The sequence below is a fragment of the Ursus maritimus genome, unplaced genomic scaffold (genome assembly GCF_017311325.1).
Source record: "Ursus maritimus isolate PB19 unplaced genomic scaffold, ASM1731132v1 scaffold_1, whole genome shotgun sequence".
Classification (NCBI taxonomy): domain Eukaryota; kingdom Metazoa; phylum Chordata; class Mammalia; order Carnivora; family Ursidae; genus Ursus; species Ursus maritimus.
In genome coordinates this window covers 56,778,781-56,792,634 of record NW_024423343.1, presented here as the reverse complement: position 1 = coordinate 56,792,634, position 13,854 = coordinate 56,778,781, and the positions used below count along the sequence as shown (strand labels likewise).

Below are 13,854 nucleotides of genomic sequence, written 5' to 3'. Positions count from 1 at the left end.
AAAAAAAAAAAAAAGAGTCGCATGCTCTTCCGACTAGGCCAGTCAAGTGCCCCGAAATCACTACTTTCTATAAAGCTAGCTTTTAATTTCAATCCTGTTAAGATAAATGTCACAGTACTTAATTTAAAATAATCTGCATATTTATAAAGTTCTTCTGTGTATTTATAAAGTTCTAGTCCACCTACTTCCAAAAAGATTCTGAAGCTCAATACAATTTTTAAAATAAACACATATAATAAGGCAGGTAGGGACACCTGGATAGCTCAGTGGGTTAAGCATCTGCCTTCAGCTTATCCCAGGATCCTGGGATCGAGTCCTGCACTGGGCTTCTTGTTCAGTGGGGAGCCTCCTTCTCCCTCTGCCTCCGCCCCTAGTTCTCTCTCTCTCTCTGACAAATAAAATCTTTAAAAAAAAAAATAAGGCAGATAATTTCTTAAAGAGAACTCACATTCAGATTATGATCTTTAAATACCATGTCCATTAAAAATAACCAGGAATGGGGGGCGCCTGGGTGGCACAGCAGTTAAGTGTCTGCCTTCAGCTCAGGGCGTGATCCCAGCGTTATGGGATCAAGCCCCACATCAGGCTCTTCCACTATGAGCCTGCTTCTTCCTCTCCCACTCCCCCTGCTTGTGTTCCCTCTCTCGCTGGCTGTCTCTATCTCTGTCAAATAAATAAATAAATCTTTAAAAAAAAAAAAATAACCAGGAATGGGTGCCTGGGTGGCTCAGTCAGTTAAGCGTCTGCCTTCAGCTCAGGTCATGATCTCAGAGTCCTGGGATCAAGTCCCACATCAGGCTCCTGCTTAGCAGGGAGCCTGCTTCTCCCTCTTCCTCTCCCTGCCTCCCACTCATGCTCTCTCTCGTTATCGCTTTCTGTCTCTCTCATAAATGAATAAAAAACAAATAACCAGGACTTATTGGAGAAATGGCTAGTTCCAGATCTGGGACCAGAAATATACAAGCTATGTCTCAATTTTTCCCACAGAAAAGAGGGAGTTATTAAAGATCATAAAGTCTTATAAAAGGACTCTGAAGCCAACCCGAATAGCTAAAAAATAGATCAATCTGGGCATCAATAAGAACAGCTATGATAACTGTAACAAATCAAATAACTTTATTTCCATGAGTTGTCAATAATCCTCAATAAAACAAAACCAAAAGAAGCCCTCTCTGGCCACCTTTTAAGGATGCTAGGGTGACTGATTCTTTTAAAGATTAAATAAAGCACTTATTTCCTATATGAACTGTACTTTTAGAGTAACAAAGAGTTGATTAAGAGGAAATTATCTTATGGACATATTCCAGCCAATAAATGAGGAAAGAATAAGAAACTTAAAATACTACCATTTTGCTATCCCTAAAAAAATGAATGGATCTGGGTAATGATCACCAATGACAGTTAATACTGCAAAAAGAAAAACAAAAACAAAAACATAAAAAACATAGTGCCTCCTAACAGAAGAAAAGAAGTATATACAACATCTTTCAAGTATTAAGATAAAAATTATTTGATCAAAAATTATCTGCTACTAATCTAAACAAGCCTTTGGATATTACTGCCACTTTATAGGAAATACAGAGGAAAGAAGACAGTATTAAATGACACCACAGAGAAGCAATCAACAAAACTCAGACTTTGGAAAATTCTATAAGATGAACAACCAGATTTCTTCAACAAGTCAATTGGGAGAGAGCAGAAATTCTGTTTCTGGGTGAGATGCACACTCGCAGCAGACTAGACCTCTCACCCAGAACTAGAAAAGCCATGTAAATGCAGAATACAGAAAACATCTGTTTGAAAGACTTCTAGAAATCTGGAAACAGAAAAAAGTCTCAAAGAAGTGATCTGACCACTTTCACTCTGGGAACATTTGCCCAAACAGATAAACTTTGAGGCCATTGTCTCCATGCTCAGTACTGAGTGAAATAAGCCAATCACAAAAGGACAAATACTGTATGATTCCACTTATATGAGATATCAACAGGAGTCAAAATCATGTAAACAGAAAGGAGAATGGTGGTTGACAGGGGCTAGGGAGAGAGAGAAATGGGAAATTGTTCAATGGGTAGAGAGTTCCAGATCTGCAGGATGAAAAAGTTCTAGAGATGTGTTACCTAACAATGTTAATACAGTTAATACTACTGAACTGTACATTTAAGAATGTTTAAAGGGTAACTTTTATATTGTGTTTCTTACCATAATTTTTAAAAAGTTCATAGCATGAAAAAACATCAAATTTTAATTGAGAGACACTATATAAAATACCTACATCCATACATTTCAAAAATAAATAAAATTTTCCATGACCTTTAAAAGATTTGTACTAGAAAAAAAAGACATTAGTGGGGAAAACTGGTGAAAGCCAAATAAAGTCTACAGTTAATAGCAAATACATAAATGAGCAAAAAACAAATCTATCTGAAATTATGTGGTAACACAACAATAGAGATCAGAATTCTGAATAAAGAAAAACACTGAAAATTAAAAGATTTAAGAAAAAGCCATCTATCAAATACTTTTAAGGCACACAATTACTGCTGAAATAATAACAGGAAAGACTGAAAAGGAGAGCAGATCTGTCATCCAAAAGATTATTCAAAACACGTTAAAAAGAGAAAGTAAATAATTCCCAAATCACAAATTTCCATGAAAGAGCAGGCAAACTGGAATGCTGACAAGCATACAATAAACATGAAGTTCATTTAAAATAGTACTGGGGAGTTTTGCTTTCCCTTCTACTATGGGACTGCCCTCCTGCCATAAAGAGCTATAAAACTAGACAAAACATATGAAATAACAACTTCCAGACAGAGGACAGTATGTAGCACAGCCCTGTGTTCCCTACGAGAACAACAAATGAACTAAGCTCTACAAATGCCCCAACTGACTGCCTAAAAGTGATTTCAAAGCCATAGCACAGTGAGGGAGAACCAACAGAACCTGGCAGTCATGCCAAGTTAAAGAGATGGAGATGAGAGTTCGAGGAGGCCAAACCAGCTAGAATTTACAGGGCAGTGTAATGGAAAGGAAGAAGCTGGACAGAGGGAGGGCTCTGGAGATCAGCAAAAGGTATCCTCAAGACTACAGCTAAGTCATGATTTGTACATGAGTAAATTCAGTCTCTAAAAGGCCAGGGGAAAAAAAAAAACACTCAAAAGCAACAGAGTGAACAATTCTTAGGCTCACACAGAGCTTGGAATAGTTCACAACCCTACCAGTCAGAGAAGAGAGATCATACAATATAAGGGAACTTGGGTACAGTCCTCAAAAGAGTCAAATCTTACAGGAGGGCTAAAGTAACATCAGAGCCAAAACTATTATGAATTCATCATAAGAAAACAGAATAGGAAACCTCAAAATAATCAAAATGATACACAAATAACTAAATGCCAGAATGAAATCCAACACTTTTTAAAGGAATACAATAAAGTACAGCACTCAACATAAAAGCCAATATCCGGAATCCCATAAAAACTACAAGGCATGCAAAGAAGCAGGTAAATATAGGCCAAAATCAGGATAAAAGCCAATAAATACAAACAAATCAGGTAATGATAGAGATAACAGAATTAGCAGATAAGACCCTAAAGTAAATGTTATAAATCTTTTTAGAATTTTCTGAAGGGCATAAAAGGAAATATGAAGACAATGAGGAGTGAAATGAAAGATATGAAAACTATGCAGACAGAACTACTGTAGGAAAAATACAACATTTGAAATAAAATGAAATTGAAAAACACACTGAATAGGATTAGCTGCAGATTAGACACTGCAGAAAAAATGATCAATGAACATGAAGACAGAGCAACAGAAACTACCAAATGAAGCATAGTGGGGGAAAAAAAGAAAAGATTGGAGGGAAAAAACCCAGAGCCTCAGTGGAATACTATCTAGATAACTAACAAACTTAAAATAAGAGTCCCAAAAAGAGAGGAAGGGGGAGGTGGGATGGGAGCATTTGAAGAAATAATGGCCAAATAGTTTACAAATTTAATGAATATCATAAACTCACAAACCTAAAATCTCAACAAACGCCAAGCAAAAGAGGCATAGGAAAACCACACCAAAGCACACGATAATCAAATTGCTAAATACCCAGTAGTAGAGAAAATTTTAAAAGCAACTAAAGGAAAAAACAAGACATTATGTACAGAAAAACCAAGATTAAGAATGACAATAGTTTTCTCATTGGAAAGCTAGAAGAAAATGGAAGATAACTTCAAAATGCTAAAAGGAAAACTGTCCATGGAATTCTCCCCAGTGAAAAAATTTTAAAAATGAATGTATAATAACCACATAAAAAGATACTCAACATTAGTAGGCATCAAGGAAAGGCAATTCAAAACCAAAATGAGATATACTTCACACCTTGGCTATAATAAAAAAGATAGTAACAAGTATTGGTGGGAATGTGGAGAAACTGGAACTCACATATATTGCCGGTGGGAATATAAAATGGCATGGTCACTTTGGAAAACAGTTATGCAGTTCCTCAAATAGTTAAACATAGGGTCACCATACAAGCCAGAAATTTCACTCGTAAGTATACTAGAGAGATGAAAACCTATGTATACGCAAAATTCTGTGTATTCCAAGGCTAGAGCAGAGAAAGTACAAATAGCCTGGAACATACTGTGGTACAAAACAGTAGAAAATACTCGAAATATAGAGAACATACCCAAAGGAATATGAGTAAATAGGAAGGCTCCTGATGGCCAAATATGGGCAATCTGAACAACAAAATAAGTAATAGTAGTAAGAGATTATAACCAACAGAATAAACTAAGAATCCAATCCTGATATGAACAAATTATAATCAAATACATGAAAAATGGGGAACTCTTCTTTGTTTTTCCTTTTTTTTTTTTTTTTAAGATTTTATTTATTTAACAGGAGAGCACAAGCAGAGGGAGCAGCAAAGGGAGACAGAGAAGCAGACTCCCCACTGAGCAGGGAAGTGAGGCTCGATCCCAAGACCCAGGATCATGACTTGAGCTAAAGTCAGATGCCCAACTGACTGAGCCACCCAGGCACCCTTGGGAGCTCTTCTTTACAATAGAATTCTAGCCAACAGAATTTCTATTATTCCTTCTATAAATTGTTCCTACTATAAATGTAAAAGGAACAATGGAAACTTTAAAATCACCTTTTGGTAAACACCATAATAACTATTTCAAGCAAAAATCATTAATACATGCCAAAATTAGGGGCAAACATATAAGAAAATACTACTTACAGAACTTCAAAGTACCTCCCACAAGATATTTGTTAATTGCAATGGGAAATACAGTAACCCTTTCAGGAAGAAATTTGTCAGACACCTCCTCAGACAACTGATCAAAGATAATATCACTAGTAATGGGACAAATCAACATCATGTGCTTCCTGATATGATGTACTAAGAAGTACATGTCACTTCTATACCCTAAAATGCATAACCTGAATTTATCAGAAGAAAACATTAGACAAACCCATCTCATTTAGTGAGAGCAACCAGAAGAGCTATCCCATCACACAGTAAAATCTGGAATATCAAAATATAGTTTCTCAAACAAAGGCAATTATAATGGAACAAAATCAACCTTTTCAAGAAACGGTGCTAGAACAACTGGACATCCACAAGCAAAAAACAAAAACAGAAAAAAATCTAGATACAAACCTTACACCCTTCACAAAAATTAACTGAAAATGGATCACAGACCTAAACATAAAAAGCTAAACTACAAAACTTCTAAAAGATAGAAGAAAAATCTAGATGACTTTGGGTATGGTGATGACTTTGCAGATACAATACCAAAGGTATGAGCCATAAATAGAAAAACTGGACTTCACTGAAATTAAAAACTTTTTTTAAAAGATTTTATTCATTTATTTGAGAGAGAGAGCGAGCATGAGTAAGAGGAGGGGCAGAGGGAGAGAGACAAGCAGACTACCCGCTCAGCACGGAGCCAGACGCAGGGCTGGATCCCAGGACCCCAAGATTATGACCCAGCCGAAGACAGACGCTTAACCAACTGAGCCAATCAGGTGCCCCTGAAATTAAAAACTTCTGCTCTGCGAAAGACAATGTCAAGAAAACGAGAAGACAAGCCACAGACTGGGAGAAAATATTTGCAAAAGACACATATGATAAAGAACCATTATCTAAAGTATTCAAAGAACTCTTAAAACTCCACAATAAGAAAGCAAACAGGGATCCCTGGGTGGCTCAGTCAGTTAAGCGTCTGCTTTCAGCTCAGGTCATGATCCCAGGGTCTGGGGATTCAGCCCCATATGGGGATCCCTCTTCTGCGAGGAGCCTGCTTCTCCCTCTTACCCCTGCCCTCTCACCATCACTCTCTCAAATAAATAAATAAAATCTTTAAAAAACAAAACAGGGGTGCCTGGGTGGCTCAGTCATTAGGCATCTGCGTTCGGCTCAGGACATGATCCTGGAGTTCTGGGATCAAGCCCCATGTCAGGCTTTTCCGCTGGGAGCCTGCTTCTTCCTCTCCCACTCCCCCTGCTTGTGTTCCCTCTCTCGCTGTCTCTCTCTCTCTCAAATAAATAAATGAAAATCTTAAAAAAAAAAAAAAAAAAAAAAACCTGGTTTTTAAAAACAGACCAAACATTTTAATAAATACCTCACCAAGAAGATACAGATACAGATGGCAAATATGAAAGATGCTTCACATTATACGTCATCAGGGAAATGCAAATTAAAATAATAATGGGATACCACTACACACCTATTAGAATGGCCATAATCCATAATACTGACACCACCAAATGCTGGTGAGGATGTGGAGCAACAGAAACTCTCATTCACCACTGGTGAAAATGCAAAATGATACAACCACTTCAGAAGTTTCTTATAAAACTAAACATACTCTTACCATATAATTCAGCAACTGTGCTCCTTGGTATTTACCCAAAGGAGCTGAAAACTTATGTCCACACAAAAACCTGCACATGGATGTTTATAGCAGTTTTATTCATAACTGCCAAAACTTGGAAGCAATCAAAAAATCCTTCAGTTGGTGAATGGATAAACTATAGCATATTCAGAAATGGAATATTATTCAGCACTAAAAAGAAATAAGCTATTTAAGCCATGAAAAAACATGGGGTAATTTCAATGCATATAACTAAGGGAAAAAAGCCAATCTGAAAAGGCTACATTACTGTAAGATTCCAACTATATAACATGCTGGGAAAGGCAAAATTATGGAGATAGTAGAAAGATTAATGGTTAGGGAAGGGTGGGTCAATAGGCAAAGCACAGAGCATTTTTAGGGCAGTGTGGAATTACTCTGTATCATACTATAATGGTAGATACATGTCAATATGCATTTGTCTAAACCCATGGAAGGTACAATGACAAGATTGTACTCTATGGACTTTGGCTGATAACGATGTGTCAATGCAGGTTCAACTGTAACAAATGTAACACTCCGGTGGGAGAACTGTTGATAATGGGGGAAGGCTGTCAATGCGTGAGGGCAGAGCATATAAAAGAAATCTCTCTGGGGGCGCCTGGGTGGCACAGCGGTTAAGCGTCTGCCTTCGGCTCAGGGCGTGATCCCGGCGTTATGGGATCAAGCCCCACATCAGGCTCCTCCGCTATGAGCCTGCTTCTTCCTCTCCCACTCCCCCTGCTTGTGTTGCCTCTCTCGCTGGCTGTCTCTATCTCTGTCAAATAAATAAATAAAATCTTAAAAAAAAAAAAAAAAGAAATCTCTCTGGTGGGGGGATGGGGTAACTGGATGATGGGCATTAAGGAAGGCATGTGATGTGATGAGCACTGGGTGTTATATGCAACTAATGAATTATTGAACACTACATCTGAAACTCATGATGTACTATACGTTGGCTAATTGAATTTAAATTTAAAAAAGAAATTTAAAAAAAATCTCTCTGCCTTCCCCTTAATTCTACTGTGAATCTAAAACTATAATTAAAAAAAATCTTAAAAAAAAAAAAGGTAGTTTCTGGGGTACGTGGATGGCTCAGTCAGTTAAGCATCTTACTCTTGATTTCCAGTTAGGTCATGATTTTGGGGTCCTGGGATCAAGTCCCGAGATGGGCTCCACACTCAACAGGGAGTTTGCTCGGATTCTCTCTCTCCCTCTCCCTCTGCCCCTACTCATTTGCTCGCACTCTCTCTCTCTCTCCCTCAATCTCTCTCTAAAATAAATAAATAAATCTTTAAAAAAAAAAAAAAAAAGGAAGTTTCTCCCAAAAGCCGCCAAGCCTCACAGCCACAATAATACACTGATCCAAGAGGAGCTAATTTATAAGGGGTCCCTGAGGTTAAAAAAAAAAAAAAAAAAAGTAGGGGTGCCTGGGTGGCTCAGTCAGTTAAGTGGCTGCCTTCAGCTCAGGTCATGATCTCAGGGCCCTGGTAACAAGCCTCGCAGTGGGCTTTCCGCTCAGTCAATGGTGAATCTGCTTCTCCTCTTCCCTCTGTGATCTCTCTAGCTTTCTCTCTCTCAAATAAATACATAAAATCTTTAAAAAAAAAAAAAAAAAAAAAAAAAAAAGCAAAACAAATCTAGAAACCAAATCTTCATATTCTTGCATAATCATGGGTTTGGTATTGTTTCTACTACATTGAAAGCAGCCATTAAAACATGTGTCCTTATCATTAAGCCTATACACTACATCAAGGAGGAAAAAACTAGCCCATTCATAAATAATTCCTGAGCGCCTAATAAATTCTAAGTGTAAGGGGCACCTGGGTTAAGCATCTGACTCTTGATTTTGGCTCAGGTCATGATCTCAAGGTCCTGGAATCAAGCCCTGCGTCGGGCTCTGCACTCAGCGGACAGTCTGCTTGAGGATTCTCTCTCCCTGTCTGTCTGTCTTCCCGCTGGCATTTCTCTCTCTCTCAAATAAATAAATAAATCTTTTTTAAAAATTCTAAGTGCTAGAAATATAACAATAAAGAAGAACAATACAATCCTTGCCTTCAAGAAATTTAAATTCTAATTGGCGGGGGGGTGTTAAAGGGCTGATTAAATTAGATAATACATATATAAAGCGCTCAGAATAGTAACTGTCATATAGTAAGTGTTTGATAAATATCAGCTATTATTAGCCATAAACATTACCTTTACATTTTTCAGTAATCAGGCCTAATATATGTTAAAAAGAAAATCTTATTTGTCCAGTTCTCTACAAATCAAGACATTCTTTAGATGGTTTCTGTACCAAATGTCCTTATTTTTGATCAGCAGGCCATCTTTTAAAGAACCACCCCCATACCCAATCTATCTCTTGTAGACCTATCCAGAGGTAGACATGTCCAGTCAGATTTCCCTATACAGTAATGTGAATCACTGGAGAGGCAGCAGGAGATGAGAAATACTCAGTTCATACGGCTGAGCTCCGTAAGGACCCATCTCTATCACCCTTACCCATGTTCCTGTCCTTCCTGAGGTCTGCTGTTCGGGTTGTCCTTCAATTCTGTCCTTCTAATAATTCTCTTTTTCCTGTTTAAAACAGCCAGAACTTGTATATCTTACCAAGAACCCTATCTGATACAGTTATGTAATGTAAGATCACTCTACAAAAAGGAGTATTCACAAACAATTGCCAAAAATCAAACTGAACATTACTAAAATGAGAAAATTTTACTATTTGTAAAGTATACCTCAATAACACTGGAGGGGGGGATGATAGTGGGGTGGGTATTTAATTTAAAAGCATAAACAGCACATTTATACTGGATAATATATTTTCAGGTTATTTTCATATACATTAATTATATTATGTTCTATGGCTAAACTGTTCATATAAGAAACACTTCTTAAGTTGTCTCAGTTTAAAGTAGTCCCATTTAAAGTCAGGCTGCATTGACGGCAGTGATTTTAAAAATAAGAGATATTAATATCTAAAAACTGTCTTACTAGTGAAATAAAGCTCACACCATAATGATCATATCTTGCTTTCAATTTTATTGACAACACCCTACAGTACTTTGCTTAATTACTTGTTTTGCTTACATTTCCACTCTCTATTTAGTCTTACTTTGCAAGCAGCCTATATCACAGCAGGAAACCCCTTCAAAATGCAAACCTCTCCAGCTCTAGGAAAGACTGAAATTAGGACAGCCACACTTGCTCATGTTTTACATCACAAGAATTTAAGAACTGCCATACTTGGCCATCCTATGCCTCATTCACTAAAAAATCTCTAGGACAGGGACTCCAAGGAACACATGAAAAAACATGGTTATCCTACTTGCTACCAATTGAAAAGCCTACAGCACATGCCAAAATGTATTCATTCACCTTAATAAATCCATATTGGATCTGTTACCATTAGTACACCATAATCACTTTTGAGACATTTTATATTTTAAGGTCAGTAAAAGGCATTAAAATTGAAGGACAAATAATGAAAAAGGCAGACTAAACATTCAAATTGCACGTGCATATGCTAAGCTCTACATGTATTTCCTACCACTGCCTTATTTGCAAATAAATGATTCATTTTAATTTTAAACATTACAAAACTCAAAGTTTTGCTCTGGTAACTTTCAGATTTAGCCACTTTATAATATATACCCTTTTATCTAGCAACTTCCAATATTAAACTCAAAACTGTTACTTCCTTCTCCAGTAAAAATTAAGCCATCTGATCCCTGCTCTCCCAAGAATCTAATCAACTTTGTACTGTGACTTTTAGAACTAATTCCTAAAGTATTCTACTACAGCCAGCCTAGGTAGGTACCCTACATAGCCAGCGAGCATAAAAATCAAATTTAAACTACTTCAATTCCACTTAAATTCAATACTGAGTGTCTCCCAATAGTGTCTTACGCAAACAGAGCTGATCTGGTTCAACTTAATGTTTCAATTCAAATTGCTTCTTTCTCTAGTTTAGCAAAACAAAAAGAAGTAATTCAAGTTTCAACACAGTATCTGTGTAGAAAACCAAAAATAAAATACACTCAAATGAAAACCTTGTTTTGCAACATTAATATTCCAGCTTCCTACCTTCTTTTCTTCAATTTAAGTTGTAATTACCACATGAGTTCCTTTTCCTACAACAAGACCCAAAATATTTACAAGATGAAAAAGAGAAATGCCCAACATTCACCTACCCAACATTTGGCAATCCAACAATACCAATTTTCAAGGAGGTTCCAAATCTTCCAATGATTGGAGGTGGTTTAATTGCATCACCTCCCTTTTTGGGGGGCATCTGAAATGTCAAAACATACATATAAACAAAATTTTTTATACTACCCATTAACCAAAAGCACATTTCATCACACAAAATATATTACTGAGTAACAAATTAAGAATAAAACATACTGTATATACCAATCCAAAACCAACACGGAGCTAAATCCACTTTTTCAACAAAGATGTGCAAAGTTCTATGAATAGCTCTGATTCTGATAGCTGTCAAGGCAGTCACTCCTAAGAAGTCCTGGAAAGATTAATCTAAAAATATGTGGCACCATAAATCAAAAATAAACTTAAAATTTAGCTGCCAATCTTCCATCCATACTGTTCACAAAACTCTTTCTTAATCTGATACATGGTTACAAGAACGAAGGCATTCAGAAACAGGAGCACAGACAGGAGGGTCAAAGAGTATCCATTCCAGTACTATCAGCAACCAAATCACCTCCCCCCAGACCATTCCTCTTAGCTGGAACCCATTATTTCCCATTTTCCCCACAAGCACCATTTTCACACGGATGAACACACACCAGTATCAGGGTCTCTCCGATCAAGTGTCTTCCACCTTTGGCACTGTAGGTACGACTCAATGGTCCTCATAAGCAACCTCCAGAATCTACCTCCAGTTATTTCTGGTCGTAAATGAATCCACTAACTCTTTTTATTGCCAAATTGAAACTTCCCAGGTCCCTGCTAATCTGGCTCCAAGTTCCTCCGTGCAGAATTAATCCCACTTTACTACTGCAAGCTGAACTCACGAGGACTGCTAACCTCATGTTTTATAAACTGGGAACTAAAACTGTCCCTGTCTTCTGGCGCCTGCTGAACCTCCAGCAGCCAGCTGAGGCCCCGCTCATGAAGTGATATTCCAGCTTCTTGATCCCTGACCCCTATGGCCAGGGATCTCCCTTCTCGGGGTCTTAACTCACACCTGTTCCCAGCCAAAGCCCAGGCCTCCGAAGCATGCGTGAGCCTCTCCTGTCCTCTGGCCTCCCACCGACGGGTGCCCGGCAGCCCTGCCAAAGCGGGCCTCCACCCAACATCTCCTCCCGTGGACTGGGCCACTGGTCGTCCCGGCCTCTGCAGAAGACTTCCCCCAGAGAGTGCCGGGGTGAGGCGTGGGCCGCTCTCAGGACGCGCGGCCTAGTCCAAGAGCGCCTCATTCATCCACACACCCCACGCCGCCCGCTGCCCTCGCCCATCCCGGCCACCTGGCCCTGGCCTCACACCGGCCTCAGGGCCACGGGCTGGGGCGCCGAAGACGAGGCGGGGGGCGCGCCCGTGGGCTCCCGAAGGGACTCACCGTGCTCGGGGCGGGCGATGACACGGGGTCCCAGCGGTAGCGGGAGACGGGTCCTGCCGGCAACGGGAGGCGGGGAAGAAGGAGGAGAAAGCACAGGCCCGGCCCCTCCGCCGAGCAGCACGCACGACGGCGGCGGCGGCGGCGGTGGTGGCGGCGGCGGAACGGGCGGGCCGGGCGCCGGGCGGCACCTGCGCGCAGATGGCGCGCCCCGCCCCGCCCCTCGCTCCCGCCCGCCCCGTCCATTGGTCCGACCGGCCAGGAGGCGGGAGCAGGGTGGGAGGAGTCAGGCGGCACCGGAGCGGACGGGAGGGGGAGCCTGAGCCCGAGCCAGTCTGACTGCTTTCCCAACTCACACACACAGCCGCTGCTTACCCTCTGCGCTAGCCCCGGGAGCGCGCGTCTTCCGCCCTGTCAGCACGCGGTGCTTCTCCGCACCGGGTCTCCGCTTCCCTCCCGGAGCGTAGCCCGCGTTGCTGCACGCGCTCTCTCGTGGGCCCGCAGCCCCACAGATCACCCGCGGGATCTCGAAGTACCCTCGGCCTGACCGCCCGTCCCGAGACGGGTAGCCTCAGGTCTGGCGAACAGCCGCGGCAATCCTGCGGACCTCCTGGCTGGTAACCCAGTCCTCGGGGACGAGGACCCCGGCCCGCCATCCTTTGCTTGTAACTTTCTTCAGCCAATCCAAATGCTGTTAAATAAACTTTCTTAAAGGAAAAAAAGATGGTGGGCGGGGCAAGGGAAGCTTACTTTCTAACGATTCCTTCAGCACCTTATGCTTCAAGGGTTTTACAGGCACTGGATCCCATAATACGTTTAATAGAGCCAGCTTCCCCTCCCCCCCCTCCTTTTCCTCTGGATGGTTATGAGCAAGGGCCTTTGGAATTTGGGAAATATACGTTCCCATCTGGATTCCACTCTTGTGACCCTGGACAAAGTACCTCTCTAGGCTTCAATTTCCTCTTGGATAAAAATGAGACTATTGAGACGTACCTTAGGAGGTTATTGTGAGGATAAAATGAGATATGTGTAAAGCTTGCAGCAACAGTACCAGGCACAACAGGAAAAGCTCATAAGTAGTAATAAAGGGTAGTGTTCATATTAGGATTTCATCCCATCTCACCCACACCTAACTACACCATGAGCTCTATCTGTAGAAGGAATTCTTTCTGTAAACTTCCAAGTATGTGTTGCAAGAATGTAATACTTTTCCAAAAACTGTAACACTAGAAGCTTCTTTCAGGGAGTCTAGTTCATGGGGCACCTGGCTGGCTCAGTTAGTAGAGCATGTGACTCTTGATCTCAGGGTTGTGAGCCCCATGTTGGGTGTAGAGATTATTAAAAAATACAAAATGAAACAAAGACTAGTTCATA

General features: G+C 40.2%; 1 protein-coding gene across 3 annotated transcripts in view; it reads right to left on the bottom strand.

The window, feature by feature from the left end:
* Positions 1-13,854, bottom strand: part of OLA1 (Obg like ATPase 1) — a 175,743-nt gene that overhangs the window by 160,586 nt on the left and 1,303 nt on the right. Inside the window, exons 1-2 of one of the 3 annotated variants that reach the window (XM_040643774.1) lie at positions 12,484-12,614; positions 11,093-11,193 (exon numbers count right to left, since the gene is read on the bottom strand). In XM_040643774.1, coding sequence (XP_040499708.1) covers positions 11,093-11,193 — 101 coding nt within the window. In that variant the 5' untranslated portion in view covers positions 12,484-12,614. Of the gene's footprint in view, positions 1-11,092; positions 11,194-12,483; positions 12,615-13,854 lie in introns of those variants that run through there. The other 2 variants (XM_040643769.1, XM_040643778.1) reach the window with 2 other exon arrangements.